General features: G+C 39.3%; 1 protein-coding gene across 6 annotated transcripts in view; it reads right to left on the reverse strand.

Annotated features, from left to right (window-relative positions):
• The window catches only part of ZNF106 (zinc finger protein 106), a 42,564-nt gene extending 24,579 nt beyond the window's left edge, over window positions 1–17,985 (reverse strand). For 2 of the 6 annotated variants that reach the window (XM_032990026.2, XM_032990020.2), the window contains exons 1-4: window positions 17,646–17,726; window positions 8,825–8,910; window positions 7,473–7,534; window positions 1,593–1,790 (exon numbers count right to left, since the gene is read on the reverse strand). In XM_032990026.2, the coding sequence (XP_032845917.2) occupies window positions 1,593–1,790; window positions 7,473–7,534; window positions 8,825–8,878 (314 nt within the window). In that variant the 5' untranslated portion in view covers window positions 8,879–8,910; window positions 17,646–17,726. Of the gene's footprint in view, window positions 1–1,592; window positions 1,791–7,472; window positions 7,535–8,824; window positions 8,911–16,536; window positions 16,594–17,645; window positions 17,758–17,966 lie in introns of those variants that run through there. The other 4 variants (XM_032990021.2, XM_032990022.2, XM_032990025.2 and 1 more) reach the window with 4 other exon arrangements.
• Between the last annotated feature and the right edge of the window lie 15 nt (window positions 17,986–18,000).

Here is an 18,000-nt window from a genome sequence, read left to right on the forward strand (position 1 = left end):
ACCTCAGATACAAAAATCCAGTCTACAGCATGCAATGCTGAGTCTGTATGAGCCTCCCTGAAGAACTATCTACCGTCCTTTGGATAGTACTTGTGCTTGGCAACTTACCATGAACACGTGGTAAATTATCACATGTACATTTAAAGATAAATGCTACCTTAACACTGCCAGCTATTCCCAGGGTCAGCAGTCTCAACGCTTTAAGTATTTATTCTATCAAATGAGGGGTTTTTATTAAAAGTCTTTCCAAAAATAGATTACAGAAATGCTTCTTTATGACATTACAGGAATACATTCACTCTAGATCCCTGGACAAGCAAGACAGGAACCTTTCACACTACTGCTCAGAAACAATTCATTTGAGTAAACTGAACATTCATATTGTACCACCATTCAAGTTTTTAACACATTCCAGTTTTGTTAAAAGATGTACAAATAATTATTCTATAATGGGAAATGGTCTACTGCATAAGATTAAGTGAGCTCTAAAACAAGAATTCGAAGAAACTAAGTGATACCGTAATGTTCTAGAAGCTGACTCAACTAGATTATGATCTAATGGAAACAATTTTGCTGTACTAGTAACTTAATCCACGTACTTTCTTTTTTTCCCCACTCTCCAAATCAGCATGTAGCAGAGATTTTCTAAGATTTTTAGTTGCCTCGCTGTTCTGACAGCACTACTGCTTTTTATCATAAAACTAGGAAAAGTGACATTGTTGCTAGCTACATTGACCAATATGAAAAACATGACTATCATGCAGTATGGGGACACCCTCGTATGACAGAATGGTGTCCAAACCAATTAATCTCCACAGATTCATGCACTTGGAGATGCTAATTGAAGTTTCTAGCAACAGCAAGCAAGAGCTTCTTTCAAAGATCGTATGCCCTCTTAATACCACCACCATGCCATATATCTATTCAAACAATATATTCCCAGCTGGAACATCATATTAGCAATGCACATTTGCAGTCACATGGAAGATAAAAGGCAATACTTATTATTCTCTGCAGCCTTCTATTTCATAGCAAGCCACTATAATTATGTTTAGGTAACGGTAAGCAGTAAAATAAAACAGGTTATAAATTTCATTCAAGGATTATGGGATTTCAGTGTGACACTGACTGAACAATCCAATTCTTTTTAAAACTAGGCAGATTAAAATTTCATAACAAAGCATGTTCAGCAGCAGTTTCTAAAAGGCCAGGTTCCTATAGACACCCCCCACCCCAAACAATATTAACAATAATGTCACATTTATTAAGTTAACCCCTTTCAGTTAAATGGGTATCAGATATTAAAATAAAAACATGAGGTCTCTCAAAACAGAAGATTCCACACTGGGGAGTGTTTTTATCCATAATGGAGAACAGTTGTACTTCCTCACTAGTAACAAATCAACAAAAGAACATTTGGCAGAATCATGTTCACATGTTGAAACTACAGTATCTACATAAGTTTCCCGGATTGTTCTCGTAAGTACACTGGCTACAGGCAGTTTATGTTTCACAAGCACCTAAGCCTTAGGAGTGTATCCTAAATGTGTCAAAAGCAATTCTATGACCTAGTAGGAGAAAGGAACACTCACCGGTTCTGTTCTTTCCTTTGCTTGATTAGTTGAATGAGTTCTTTGTCAAGGTATTCTTCTTCTGCCTCTTCTTTCTCTTCCTCTTTTCTGTCATAGGCATCAACATTGTCTTTGTGCAGCTGGCTCGAGATGTGCTTGGCATATGCTGACAAACCCACCAGGGTCACCCTGCACACCCGGCATTCATGGTTGCTGTCCCTAGGAAGAGAGGCAGACGGTGGGCTTTCAACTCTGCCAACAGGCATGGCAGGTATCTCTGGTCTTACTTTGTTTCCTCTGAATGTGCTTGAGTTCAAGGCAATTAGGTTTTGCTCAGTATATTTAAATTACTTGAATTCTCTGGCTTTTTCTTTCAAGGTCTAGTTTTCTGATGGCCAATTTTTAAAAGATTTTTTTCCAACAATCAAGAGGTAAAAGACTTGATAATAAAGCTGTGTTAGCGGGGAGGAGAAATTCTTCTTGAATTGTTGTACTCAAAATCTTTTCAGAGGAAACATAGTGAGCGAGGAGGCAGAATGGAAGGCTTACAGAGCTAGCAGGAGCTGCTCTGAAGCCCATCCATGGTGCCAGCTGCACTGGGGAAGCCTGGTGACAGCTTCTACTTTTAATCCTTGCCATGAGCCTTCCCCCAGTGAAATTTAGAAAAGGGAGGAGGCAGCATATGGATACAGCCAATCCTGATACAACATAACCTAAACTGGGACAGCTGAGACTGCTGCCTGGAATCCAAAGACTCCACAGCACAGTGAGTGACTGGAGGGTGTCTTCAGTTCACTGCACTTTATTTGGTTCAAGTGTGCATGAGGTCTGCTTTCTACTTTAGAGGACTCATCTTAAAAAATACAGACATTATTTTAGCTGGAGAAAGTTGACAGCTGTTTCAGACAAATGGCTTTACTCATGTTTCAGTGACTACTGGATTAAGGTTACAACATTTTTTTTACTTTTTTTTTTTTTTTTTTTTAAGAAATTCAGATTTCTAAAAATACTCAATTTTTTCTCTTGACAAATCCATTCAATACTCCACCATTAAGGAAATATGTTGTTAATAATAAACCTAAACAAAGAAAGTATGTTCACCAGTTAAAAAAAGTCAGAAAAAAAAATGAGTGAGAACGTAGTCCACTGTAAATAACTCATAGGACCAAGTTAGAACTCACTCCCTGCCTCCACAATGCTTTCCTCAAATCTGCCATGTAATTCACAAAAGCACATCTGCATACTTGCAGATGGCATACTTGAGACTGAAGTCTTATAACAGCAGCATTATAACACCAACACACAGTTCACGATTGGGGTCAAAAAAATGGGATCCATAAAGGAAAAAGAAAAGCATGAATCCCTGTTTTTTAAGAGAAAATTTAAAAATAAAATGAGAAGAAGATCAAAAGATGCACCTTCACTCAAGATAGTAAGCCAGCATCCTTATCAGAGTAGTTAACGGAACGTCAGCAACTATGTTTTACTGATGCTGGAAATCTGTGGTTTTCCTATTAACGTACTTGAGATATATAACCAATACAGACACTCAGGCACAGCTGGGGAGGGTTTTATTTTAAATAGACTAATTCATAAAATTTACTGTTCACATTTAATTATTTTGTGTTTTGCAGCCTAGCTGATTTCAGATGAAACATTTGGATAAATTTAATTTACAAAGTCAGAAGCTTACAAATTTAGACTGTATTTTCCAGAGAGGGGTGTGCTTCATTTTGTACACTTCACACTCATGAATAAATATTCAAAGCCCAGATACTATGCATTGTACTTTGGGCTACCTCATTAACCCGATAAAGATAACCAAATACAATCAGTAAATTTTACTAATGCAACTGGAAGAATCCTCTTCACGTTCATAAATGGCACAGCTATGCATTGCTAATAAGAGTTATCTTTAATGTGGGTAATCACACAAGACAAACTGCAAATGGAAAGCTGGCTTCTTGCTGAAAAAGGTGTTCTTTTACATAACGTTCTACTTCGACAGTAAGGACACTTCAACGAGAAACATACCTCAGTGGTACTGATTAGGTTTTAAGAAGAATTCTGATTGTTCCCTAACACCTGTATTTAAACTGTTTCATAAAACTTTCATCATCCTCATTTATAGACTGACTAAATAAATGCAAAGTTTTACTTACTTTGGACAAAGCCAGTGAGTTAGCAGACGGCCTAAAGATAAAGAACTTGTTTCAATCACTTCTAACTTGCAAGTTACTAATTACAAGGCTGCGCCTCTTGTACCAACTGAGAGTCTGGAAAGAAAACTCAAGTGGGTAGTGACTAGACTTTTCTGTACTGCTCTTAGTCTGTACAAACCTACAGAAAAAACAACACTGTTTTTTTCTATATGAGCAACCGCTGTAATTCAATATTAATTGGCTAGGAATTCAGATAGTTACACTTAAGGAAATTTAGATTTCCTTCAGTTTTTTCCTTTCCCTATCCCCATTAATATCAGCCACAACTGGGCACACTCCACAACACACGCTCATCATGTCTATGCATTTCCCTACTACACAGGAACACCACACAATCTTAGTTGTTCAACAAGAAGGCCAAAAGCGGTTTGAAATAAGCATGACAAACGTATCCTCAGTATGAAAACATCCAACGGTTTTATTTACTGGATGTGTACTTCAGATGGCAGACTCAACATCCCTTATACAAGAGCATTATTTCACTTTCAATTTAAAAATCCCAAACCAAACCAACCGAACAAAACAGAAGCGCTAAAGTTCTGTACCTGACATACAACTCTCCTCATATATCACACCGGGTAAGACTTCAAGAAGAGAAGAGCCTTAAAATGTTTCAGAAAATTATTCTACCCTTTGAAATTACTAGATTAGCTTTAAAAGGAGAAAAGCGTGAATCAATGTGTGCATTTCCTCTACCTCTTCCCTACAGGAAGTCTCAAAAGTGACTACTAGATGGATGTTAATTTTAAAGGTAGTAAAATGCCGATACTACACACTTTAACAGTATCATCCTCTGTTACGCAATTCAACCACACTCAAAAGGCTGTTGCTTGTGGTTCACATTTTCTACTTAGAGTACCTTTTCCTTTATAAGGCTGTAAGACTCTTAAGAGACTTCTGCTAAACTTAAATGGGGAGAAAAAGGAGAGCCACAGGGGAAAAGAACAAGGCTGCTGCTGCACAGTGATAAACTAAGTTCATTATTAATTTTGAGAACATGCATCTTCCATGAATTCTTCTGAAAGCAATGAAGACAGTTACTGTAATAATAGAAAACAGAATAATGATGAAACAAATTTAATTTAATTTCAGTCTTACGGAAATGGAAAACCAAGAATTATCACATCACTTGCAAGCCACTGCGGAAACAATATCTAACCTTTAGAAATTACTGTTACCTTCAAGAATCACAAAAAGAAATAAATAAATGCATAAATAAATAAATAAACAAAAACCAAAACAAAAAACAAACAACTCAAACCAAACCAAACAAAAAAACTTAGAAGGCCAGAAATAAGATGCCGAAGTATGTGAAATGTTAAGCTGATCTCAGAACCAGTCAGAAGAAGTCCAGAAGAGAAATGCTCTACAAGTTAGCTGACCAAAAGCCCTAAGTCAGCTTCTAGTGCAGAGAGCCTTCTGGTTTTTGAGCAACCCCTTCCCAGCTATTGAGTAACAGAAGAAATCCTTCTCACGCTCAACAGGACAGATATCAAATAACATGATGTGCGTGATCCCAGGCACATTTTCAGAATGTTCCTAGCTCCCAAGACACAGTTGTGTGGGACACAGCAGAGAAGAAAACATGATTATCTGGGGTTTTGTGGTTTTGTTTTCTTTTCTTTTTGAAGTAGCTGAATTCAGAACAAAAAAACCCCCAAGAAATATAGGGCTGACCAAGGGATGGTAATGGCAAGGGTAAACAAAAAAAGAAGAGGTTGGAGAATGTGAGGAATTCATCATTTTTATGCCATCCATCTTTACCACAAAGCAATTTTTATTTGAAAAAAAATAAATAGCTTCAAAAAAGTTGCTGTCATACACTTTCTCAATGTGACACAAGAACAGCTTTGTTAATCTTGACAATTTGAAGATTTTCTGAATCTCACTAAAACAAATCTAGCTTCAAGAGGGAAAGATTATTTAATTTTCTTTCCAATATGTTTTAATATTTTGACAGTCCACACAACCCCTACCTAAAGTCAGGCTGATGATGAAGATTCTGAAGACAGAAGTTCTTTTCCCAGTTTATTAATCTGCTGTGAAGCCTCAAACAAATTAATCAACTCTTAAATGGAAGTAGAAATTAGACAGAGGTTTATTTACTGACAGTTAATCTGCACGTCAAGGTAAGCAGCATATTTTTACTTACTGTCCTGCAACAAGGCTTTTTTTTTTTTTTATTTTAGAGAGAGAATTTAAGCAGATGTAAGCAGCATACACATATGCTACAGATTTTCTGGAAGTCTTAACCTAAAAACATTTTAAGGTGCAGATTTAGACAAACTAGAGCAATATTTAGCAATTATACACAACACTAGTATAAAATACTATACAGCTGGCTCAAACAAATGTCTTCATCTGTGGCATCTATGTAATATAATCTTGTACTCCAAATGTGAACATATGTCTGCAGCTATATGTATGCTTTGCATATAAAAAGTTACTGAAGAGAAAGAAGTTTCTAATTTCCTCTAGTGTTGAAACATTATAAAACAAAACAGTTTAAGAGTTTCACTAGAATTCAGCCTGGCACAACTGAACTACATCAGCAGTAGTATCTATCATAGTATAGATTAGAACCTTCATTTCACTCAGATTTTCTTTAATACTTAACTCCTTAGAAAAGGGGCCTCAAGCCCTAACCGCTGCTCTCACCTTACACAAAACAGAATAAAAGCTACAGGAACGAAAAGATAGCATGTGAACAGAAGTAGTCTGCAATTTTGTTTCCCTTAGTGCAAGACAGATGTCCTGACCAAATGGATCTCCCACACCTCTAAGAGTTGCAAGAGGATCACTTCTTAGTCCTTTAAAAGGTGTTTAAAAATTATTTTCCATTTACATATGAAGTGTGTGCTGCAAGATGATTAAAAATTAGTCTGTAGATCAAATACTTAAGTGCAGACAATCCGATCTCTCTGGCTACCACAAAATCTGTATGTCCAAAAGCACTTTTAAGTGCACTCTGGTTACAGCCCAATTCCATATTATCAGGATGATATTTGAATATGCCTTAACTCCCCCCTCCTGCTTTCCAAAGGTTGCAAATAAAACCAAGGAAACTAGAAGGAAAACACCACCCTCTATGCTTAGGTCCCTTAACCAAACTGGACCAGGGTGGCAGAAAACAAGACAGTCACTGAAGCAGATGTAGACTTTACATCAATGACACCAGTTTTCTCACAGTGGTTTAAAAAAACAAAACCAAAACCAAACCAAACCAAACAAAAAAAAACCAACCAAACAAACAAACAAAAAAAAACCCAAACAAGCATACAAAAACCCCACAACAATTGTTTCTACATCATTGAAAACTTTTAAAAAGCATTTCTAAAAGGAAAATACCAGTGTTTATAATTCTGCCAAAAGCAGAACCGTAGTTCTTCCAAGATACCAAGAATGAAAGTGGCAAGACCTAGAAGACATGCTATTTAATTTCATTTCACTGCAGTCCAAGAAATACAGGAGAGCTTTCCTCCACATCACTGCTTGCCTCTTGAGCTTTTGACATTAAGAGAGCATGTTCATTGCCAGATTTATCACAAGGCATGCAACTAAGTGATGCATAAAAATAAATTGTGCAATTCAGTTTGCATGGGAAACAGGACATGAGTTCTTCCAGAGTGACACACAAAATGCACACAGAGGGAGGATGCAAGATTGCTATCATTCATACCTTCCCTTCAGGTTTTCAAGCTCTCTGTGGTGAAGCATGCTTCTCATGTGTTCCTCCATCTCCTTCAACATGGGGAAAAAAGTAAAATTGGTCAAACAAAAAGGTGTATCATATTTGAAAAGCTCACTCTTGAGACCCCTCCTGCCTTGCAGGAAGGTGTACTCTACTCCTGTAGGGTTACAGCAGTTGCCATTCCCATTTCTATGACCAAAAAAGCACAAGTAGTCACACTCTCAGGAACTCATATAATGTTACTTTCCTGAAGAAGGACACACAGGAGTCATTAGAATTTAACAGAAGGGGACCACAATTCCAGGAGAAAGACAAACAGGAATGCATGTAGCAAACCTTAGTAAACTGATTGTTGGCAAATTACTGCTGATCATAATTTTTACTAAGTCTCTCTCGAGAATTTCAGTACTTAAACCACAGTTTTCCTGGGGAATGTGAGCTGTCTCTTTGTTATTTGTATTATGACACAACTGTAATTGCATCAACACATACTATTTTACTCTGCTAGATGCACTTCAGAAACGGAGCTGTACATAACATGTCAGTTTGTTGTTTACAGGACCCTTGATCCATGAACTGCAGTGATGTTGTAATTAATTGCTACTGAAAGAAGGCTATTGGAAGAGGAAGAAAGGTCATAATTCAGCAAAAGGAACCAGTTCAAAAGATTTAACTTTCTCTTGGTGTTTGAGCCAAAGTGGTTGGAAATCTTCAAAGAACAGATATTAATCACTATCCTCCTTAGTCCTTGAAATCCCATCTGCAAAGGGAAAGCAACATCTTCAGCCTTGAAACGCTGGGTGAATTTATACACTGGCATCTGCAAGATACCCATTTGCCACGTGGCTAAGCAATAGATGAAGGTCCATTAAGAAACACTCAGTTTCAATGCAGCATATGCAGTACTCAGAAGATACACATCAGACTGACACATAAATGAAAACACATGCTGTGCTGCATAATGCCACATTCTCCTTCCATAAGGAAACACAGATCTCTCAAAAGGAGTAAAAAAATGGTGTACTGCAGTATTTTTAACATATCATGACTTAAAGCCTAACTGAGTTTGAGTGCTTTTCACTTTAGTATCTTTATACAATATAAAAACCTCAGAGCCCTCAATATTTTTAACACAGTGAATCAAGTATGATGCACAGCTCATTTCGAGAAAGATACTGTAAAGCATATGCAAATAAATTATTTCATTTGTGTTAGACCTAGGTCAATATATTCCTGGTAGAGGGAAAAACCCTGATACTTTGCACAATTTTGAAATGAAAGCATTTCTTATACACATTTCATTAGTATCTACCAAGCGATGTAAGGGACTCATTATTTACCTTTTTTGAGTTGTACACAGTGTGACATAATAGGCATTTTCGTTCTCGAACCATGCTTATTACTCTGGAAAGATCTTATCCCATACCTGCAAATAAAAATAATTTGAAAAGAATCAACATTCAGGATTACTTCCTCCCGACCCCCATTAATCTATTTTACTAAGGAAAGTAAAAATAAGTTACTATCAATGAAATCGCTTGTGCTGAGTTTCTTTCAGAGAATACGTACCTCTTGTCTATAGTCAATATTCTTTAAAAAAGATACAGCAGTTTTGAGTAGTCAACTAAACCAGCTATAATAAAAAGTAGCTTTCCCTTCCTTTCATTTTGTTCCTTGTCCTCCAAGACATGACACTCAATCTACAAGCAAACACAGATCTATAGGAACCCTCTCAGCTACTCAAATCAGATTAACAAAACACTTTACAACTAGGATGATGAGAGGGAGATATGGAATTGGGGAAACCAAGCAGGGCAAACTCAGATCTTTATTGTGGTACACAGGGCTGCTCAAGTAAGATATTTAAGGCCCTAAGAAAGTGAAGCAAAGGCCTGTCATGACAAAGACTGTCAGTCTTCGAGGTTTATCAGTCCATTTAGTTGACATAAAATAAAACTTTAAATGATTTAAATTCAGTATTTTTCTCATTAACCTCCATAAGAACTACACACATGCATGTGCTGGAATACTCAATTTAGACAGCATTTAAGTTACATTCTCTAACACCATGCTCTACTTGACCACCTTATGTATTTGAATCATAAATAAAAGCTATGCATTTTCATTAATTATTCCTAACAGCATAAGATTATTCAAAACTTTGCATGAGAATACTAAACACTTTAGCACTGATCTACTTAAGACTTGCATATGCGCAAATGAAAGCTGCAGCAGGCCAAATTAAATACCCTATGTATTTTATCATAATGTTTCATTCATAGGGACAGCAATTAAATTAGAAAGGTACATGGCAGTCTAGGTTATAATACAAAGACGGACATGTCTGCATAAGTAACTGGGTATAATCTTTACCCTTTTCTTTCTCATAAAAGACACTAAGATGTAGAATGATCAAGCATTACAGTAATTTTTTTATTGACTTGGGAAAGGCAGTTCCTCACCCTGAAGTGGAAAGAAATGTATCTTTAGTACTAGGCATTTCTGTGTCTCCACACAAAAAGACAAATCCTTCCAAGCTTTGCTATTTTACATTAGTCAACTTCAGAGCTAACTTAGCTAATAGCATCAAACTTAACCTACAAGATCCTTCTTCAACAGCTCATCTCCACAGCTTACCCTACGAAGTTAATTTTAATTATTTAACACCAACCACCTGTACCAGGGGCAGCAAACCCTCCAAATCTGGTACTGACTGGGGGATATAAGCAAAGTGCAAGAACTGGATTTTTACGAAATCCAGATAACCTAAAGTAGCTCCGACACTCAGTGCTACTGTCCACCTATAAACAAACAAAAATAAGCAAGTAAACCCACACCCACGCTAATTCCAAAACGTGGCTTTCACAAATAACTTCTCCTCTAGATTTGCATGTCCATGTACAGTCAACATACACACCAGCTTCTGTCCAGCTTACAGGGGAAGGAGCTGAGAGTTGCAATAGCCCTTTCACCTTTAGACAACAGAGAAAGTAGTTTCCTCCCTAAAAAAATTCACATCATCATACCAAAACAAACACAATTAAAACACAACAGGAGATTCAATCATCTTCTTATGTTCCCTAACCAGCATTCCTAGGGTGCCGTTCTTGATCTCACTGAAATACCTGACAGTGTTTAAATATGCATTCTCTAGCTTCATCACATGGGCATCTGATGAACTCAAATCATCAGTAAGAGCTATTTATCTTGACAGATCACTCCCAACAAAGGTACAAAATCATTCAGAACTTTGCATCAGCCTAGGTCTTGTAGAGCACGCATACAAATTCATACTATCTCAGTGATGTGCATGCAAAAGCACCTGCCTTCATGGAAAGCCAGAATGCAGAAATACCAGGTTTTGGAACAAATTCTTCTGAAACCACATATAAAGAATATAACTTGGTTTTATGGCATATTTCAGCCGAGACAGCAGTTAAGGAAAGTTTAAGCTAATGAGTAGACACAGAAAATTAGGTATTTCAGCCTCATGATTTTCCAGTAAGTTATTAGGTGAGTATAGGAGCACATCATCAACATACTGTTTATACATAGATCTGTGCAGCTGCAACAGATCTAAGAGAACTATTTATGATTGTACACAAGTGACAAAGGTTTGGATGCCTACCCAATATAGGAGAGCTGTCTTAATGTGATTAATACGAGGTTACTCCTGAAAAGCACGGGTGCATCCATTTCAGACACTTCCTTTTGCATTAAAATGTTCTGTACTCCCCCAACATTCTTCATTAGCACTACTTTGTAGTTCAGTGGAGTAATACCCTACATGTGCTCGAGTTCTTGTTCAAGATTACTCAAGTATTTACAGAATTCATTCTGCACAAGGGTGAAATATCAGCATGGGACTTAAATCAGGAAAAGCAGGCTAGTAAAGTATGGTGACTTGCTGACACCAGTTAGCACGTAACATGAAAAAGCTTTCACAAGTAGAGCTAACATTACACCTGTTTTGGCTAATTAAAACATATAGTAACTATACACGATTACAGGAAGAGTTTTAGGCCAACTGCCCAATCAACTAGGCATTACTTAAGGCAGAGTACTAAAAATACTAATGGAATTCAAATGCTATTGGATGTCACTATGGAAAGTGAAACTTTCACCTTCACAGAAAGAAGCCCTTAGAAGCAAGGACTCAGAAGTAAAGAGATGCTGTAGATGCTACAGGAACTGGGAGAAGACAAACCCATGTTCTATTTCCAGATCACTGCTTGATTTACTGTCTGCAGAGAAATAAGTCACTTCCCTCTATCCTTAGCTTTTTCCCAAATCCTGCTGTAAAACCCACAGCTCACTGTAATGAAGTACTTCAATTTCACTGTAAAAGAACTCTCATGAAGTACTCTGAAAAACATTATAAATTCAAGGTATTCTCTCACTCACTCTGCAACAGCAACAAGAACCAGACAGCTTTTGAGCCATGCAGTCAGTGAAGGCATTTCACCTCATCACCAAACTTTCATACCAAGAAACTTCAGAAACAGAGCTTCTCTTCTTAACAAAAAAAAAAAAAAAAATCCATACTTTAAACACCTAACAACCTTCAAGCTTTTATCAGATTTAACAGTCTGTGGTTTTGAAATCACCAACTTGCTGCATAGCATAGGAAATTACTTCTTATGGGATGTTAATAGCAAAATGAGCTACTCTTTAAAAATAGAGCAAACTGCAAGCAATGATAAAAGTTTTGCCAAAAAGACCCACCACCATATAAAAGATAAACACTTGTCAACAGCAAAATGTAAAGCCTTTGCAGCAAATGAGATGTTATGGTATTTTTCTACTTTGAGGTAATGTAACTGTTCAGTGGGTCATTTTTTATTTGTTTGCTTTAAAGGACAGGGATGCATTTTACAACTATGTGATGTAAATGCAACTTGCCTGTAGTCTGCACCTGCCCACAGCTTGGAACACCACCCAGTTTTAAATAACTTAGGCATGTCTACTACAGAGATTTTGGAGAACACTTCCCGCTAGTAAAAATAGTCTACAAAGAAAATAAGGCATTAGACTACTTCCTGCTACAACATCCATTTGTCCACAGTTATTCAACCTTACCGGATAACATACATTAAAAATGTACGTCAAGGTTAAATCTGCTACAGATCAGTGGCTGAACACTGACTATATAAAGCCACAAGTGCCATGGATTGGGGTGGGCAGCCTGGCATTCCAGCTGCCTAGAAATCCTCAGGAGGCCTCAAAGAGATCAGCAGTGCTGCCCTGTCTAAAGGCCTGCCTGAATGCTGCGTGTCCTACAGACAGCAGTGGAAACTCTACTCTTGACAAGAACGGGAGACTAAAAGTTCGCCGTAGCAGAATGCTCTGCAACAACACGCTCCTCAGCTCCTCACGGGGATGTCATTCCTTTTGCTTTAGTGACTTCTCTCCTGCAGCAACCGATTGCCCACGTCCCCGCTGCGCCGTGGAACAGTAATACAGCTGCCACAGGCACGGGACAGGAGAGGAGAGCAGAGGGGAAAGAAGCAACTCACCACAAAGTGCATTCATGAAATCTTTAGTTGGTTGATGGAAGTGGTGGACACAAGGTCATTTTGACTGGGAGAAAAACCTCTTGCTCAGAAGAATCAGGAATGGAAGTGTATTTAGGCCCTGGAAAGCACTTATACAACCACTGCTAGGCTGGACCATATGTGGTTTGGTTATCAGCACAACCTATTTTGATGATGTTCCAAGAAACCTGGTCTTTTCACAGGAAAACCCAGAGTACCCCATATAAGTCTTTGAGAGCTGTATCCAACCACCTATTGCCATAAATGAATGCTATAAAGCAATAATGATTGCTCATCTATAAAGCCTAGTAATAAAGAGAGATTTTCTTAGGGAAAAATTTTATTACTGTAAAATCACTTCCCTGTATTACACACTGCTCCAAACATCAAAGCCCTGTACCACTGTGAGAATGCTGTACAAAACTAAGTAATTCATCATAACAAAACCGAGGTCTGTACTCAAACTTCATCACCTCGAGCAGAATTTTTGTGGAATATAGCACCAACATTCAAAGACTATCTTTCCTTCCCAGATTCATTGCCCTGAAGGTATCTGAATTCATTATGAATCTCCTTTCTAGATTGTAACTTTTACCAAGCACCTTAACATTACTTCTGGGCATATGTGGGAGGCACTTTAACCTTCCTTCAGAGATGCTGATCTGTGCAACCCAACCCAGTCCACAGACAGAAACTTAAGGACTTACTAAAGTTAAGCCATGACTAACAGCATTATTCTCTAGCACACTATCATGTCTATACAAACTACATTGTAGTCACAGGGCGTTTTTTTATAATGTGGCAAAGGAGGTAACTATATTACAGCCCAGTAATTAAAATACTTGTACCAGAAGCAAGACTTCTGAGGTAAATTCCTCCCTGTTTTCCAATATTTAACTTCATCCTCATGACAGACTGAGGGTATTCTAGCCCCCTCAGCACTGAAGCAGCACTACTGCACAGCAAATGTTATAACTGGGAGGTCAAGTGCTCAACTGCTTTGACACTGAGCCAAAAGGAGAGACGAGTTATTTCACAGATCAATGTTCTTTAAGTTCCTGTTAAAAGCAATGAAGTTGACTCCACTAGCTAGCCTAGAAGACATCTAGCAGAAACTGTTTGCATGCTATCCCATGAGTACAGCTGGCTTTTTACAACATACAGGGGAGGTACACTGGAGATAAGGAGACTATAGAGAAATACCTTAAACAGACCAGCTGACATGGTTTAACCCCAGCCAGTAACTAAGCCCCACACAGCCGCTCGCTCACTCCTCACCCAGTGGGATAGGGGAGAGAATCGGAAAAGTGAGAAAACTCGTGGGTTGAGATAAAGACAATTTAATAGGTAAAGCAAAAGCCCTGCACATAAGCAAAGCAAAACAAGGAATTCATTCACCGCTTCCCATGGGCGGGCAGGTATGCATCCATTGCCAGGACAGCCGTGCTCTGTCACACGTAACAGTTACTGGGGAAGACAAACACCCTAACCCCCAAACATCCCCCTGCTTCCTCCTTCCTCCCCCAGCTGTAAATACTGAGCACGACACCATATGATGTGGGATATCCCGTGGGTCAGTTGGGGTCAGCTGTCCTGGCTGTGTCCTCTCCCAACTCCTTGTGCCCCCCCAGCCACTTGCTGCTGGGGTGGGGTGAGGAGCAGAAAGGGCCTTGGCTCTGTAAGCACTGCTCAGCGATAACAAAAACATCCCTGTGTTATCAACACCCTTTTCAGCACAAATCCAAAACACGGCCCCATACCAGGTACTATGAATAAAATTAACTCTATCCCAGCCAAAACCAGCACACCAGTGCAGGCACAGGAACACCTGGCATGAACAGTGTTTTGACTGATGTCTGTTTTTACTTCAAGTAAATCTAAGAATGGGGTATAGACCAGAAGAATGTATACACCTTAAGTCACAGTCAAGTTGCATCTAATTCCCTGTATATAAGCAATGCTAAGTGTTTCCTAATAGCCCAACCTAAGCTTTCCTTGCTGTCAACTGTGATGATAATTCCTCCCTAGTGAAACTAAATACCTTATTGCTTATGACAGCTTTTTACGCACCAGAAGATTCAGGGATATACACTGTCCCAATTGGAATGGAGAGCCGTTCAGCATCATTGCTGTACACTGTCAGTTAGGACACCTAAAATCCACACACCTGGACAGCTTCTGCTTTCCCCTATATTCCCAGTTTGTTTTAGACACATGCAAACTTTTTTTCTTCAGATATATTCCTCAAACACCATATCTCCAAATTTGCCGTTCCTCTTTCCAAATTACTCACAACACTCCAAGAAACGTCTAAAGCTATCCCGTGAGTACAGCTGGCTTTTTACAATATACACTTACATGTATTTCTATAACATTTAGCTGTCTCTTTTTTTCCTTCCTTGGGTATTTAAGCTCATAATACCCTCCACTGGCATGCATACTACGGCTCCTTCACCAATTAGAAGTTAAGAACAGGGATTCAGAAGCCAAATCAGATTGCTCTATACATCCCACCTATTCCAGATCCACAGAAACAAGTACCTGGCTTTGTCAAAAAGACTCAGATTCCCAAAGGAAGATCTGCATAGACACAGGAAAGCATGCAGGAGAGCACTGAGTCAGTCATTGGGCTTTTTCTATTTATACAGTCACTACAGAGTATGAAGAACCACTGGAGAGTGATTTAAAGGACTCGAACCAGTGTAGTCAGGTCACTCTTCAGTATACAGAGCTTTGGTGCCAAGTAGTTTCAAATTAAGGATCCCAAACATTAAGACAGCAACAGCAGCCATTAATGATTAAGTAATAGGAATACCAGGGTTTGTCTGAATTTTTACATCTCTGGAAAGCAGTTTGTCCCAGGGCTGAATAGTAGCGGCTCGGTCAACTTGGGATCAAAATGGCTGGGACTAGATGAGAAAAATCCCTTACACTGCACAAATATGAAAAACATTTTTATAAAAACAAGTAAGTTATTGGTAATGTACAGTATCCCCTTATTTTCCTACAATCTGCTCGAATCAGACAACATTTCAAATCTTATGACACCATCTGGTGGCAGAGTTCACAGAAGATGATCACCAGATGTAAAAAGAATTTTATCAATTTAAATTGGATTGCAGATATCGTATGAATTTGGTCTTTACAAGATACAGTGGAAAAAAAATCAATGGAAAAATACCTTAATTTTACCTAGATGAAGTTATACACAAGTTTTAATATCTCTGTACACAATTTTGATGTGTACACATAGGACAGTGATTGCTGTTATTCTTCGTGCTGGATATCACAGCCCTGCATAAATTAAGATGCATTGAGACATCTTTTCAAACATGTGACATTTTTGGACATGTGGGCTAGAAGTTACCCAAAGTTTGGTCACAATGACTAAACTGACTCAGGTAAGAGACTAACATAGTTTGCCTAAAACCAATGACTTGTTCTGAATTGAAAGCACTAGAACATAGCACCTATTTAACAAACTCTACAAGCAAAAATCACTCAATCATGGAACATACGTGGTGGTACAATTGCAGTTGCCTTGTACTTCCGGTTCAGTTGAAGCCAAACAAAGACTAAAAAAAAAAAATAATAATACAGTTGCTTTTAACAGAAGAGACTTCAGGATAGGAATCTATTCTCTAAGGTAAGAAGTTACAAAGGCACATTGCACTGACCCTTAGAACCTGCAATGTTCATCCAAATATTGCAAAACTATTAGCCAAATTTTTGGAAGGCTTAACTGTTTTGTTGGGTTTTTTAGGCTAGGATCTATCAGTTCAGCAAAGCAGTCAATTAGTTTAATTGAGGCTTGACTTAAAAGTAGTAAAGAAGAACAGAAATAACCAGCCAAGATATGGAAAATGCAGCCCCATGAACTCATGTTGAAAACAAAGTCAATCAAACCTCAATCCTTTTCTCTCTCAGATGATACCTCATCTGTTCTACAAAACTCTTGAAAGCTGCACTTCAGAAGACATAGGAGGGAAGGGGAAAAGGAAAGTTTCTTAATTGCATGAGACCATTGTTATCAAACCACTATCAATGAAGTACATTGAAGTATAAACTTCAATCATCACTGCCACTTCTATCCAATGTTCATAAACGTAAGTTAAATATCATAAGCAGCCCTGAACAGTTCTTAATAGAATTTTTCATGTGAGCGACCCTCCTTGCAATGGTAAATAATTACCTCATATTTCACTGTACTATTAAGACTTGTTTCATACTACCAGTCCCACTCCATTTAGGTTACCAGACATTTATCCCACATCCCTACACGCTTTCACTACGACACATTTTTAGCTGTGCGTTGTGAGGTCGGTAACCAAGTGACTCTGTACCCGAAGCCACACTCCGACCCGGGAAATGCTTCTGGCAGGTACGAAGGGACACAGCACGGACAGCTACACATCTGAAACAGAGAACCCGCTCTAGCAAAGCGCGTGTTTAACAGGGAAGCTCAGAGACCGCTGCAGCAATACGCGACACTCACAACGCAGAGCAAAGCGTGCGCCCGCCGCAGCCCCCCCTAGGCCGGGCCTGCCCCGCTCCCCCCCGCCACCCCAACCCCGCAGGACTCCCTCCCCCGCTGCCGCCACAGCGCTGCCCCAGCCTCGTTACTCACACAGCGCACCTCTCGCCAGGGCACCCGCCCGGAAACCCATCCCCGCGCCGGGACCGAGCAGACCGGGCCGCCGCCAGCCCCGCCGCCCTCACCGCCCCAGCGCCTCGCCGGCCCCACACGGACCCGCGGTGCGGCGGGGCGGGGCAACCGCGACGCCCGGCCAATGGGACCGCAGGCCGGCGGCCGCGCTGCACGCCGGGAAATGTAGTCCCGGCGGGCAGGGCGGCGCGGCCGGGCTTTAACCGGAGAGCGGCGGCACTCCCCCAGCGATGGCCGCGATAAGCTTTGTTATTAGCTCTAAGTGTAGCGCTGAAAACACACCCGGTGCCGTGTGCTACCGCCGTAGAAAGCGGGC

Source organism: Tyto alba, unplaced genomic scaffold (genome assembly GCF_018691265.1).
Source record: "Tyto alba isolate M040663 unplaced genomic scaffold, T.alba_DEE_v4.0 Super-Scaffold_18, whole genome shotgun sequence".
Classification (NCBI taxonomy): domain Eukaryota; kingdom Metazoa; phylum Chordata; class Aves; order Strigiformes; family Tytonidae; genus Tyto; species Tyto alba.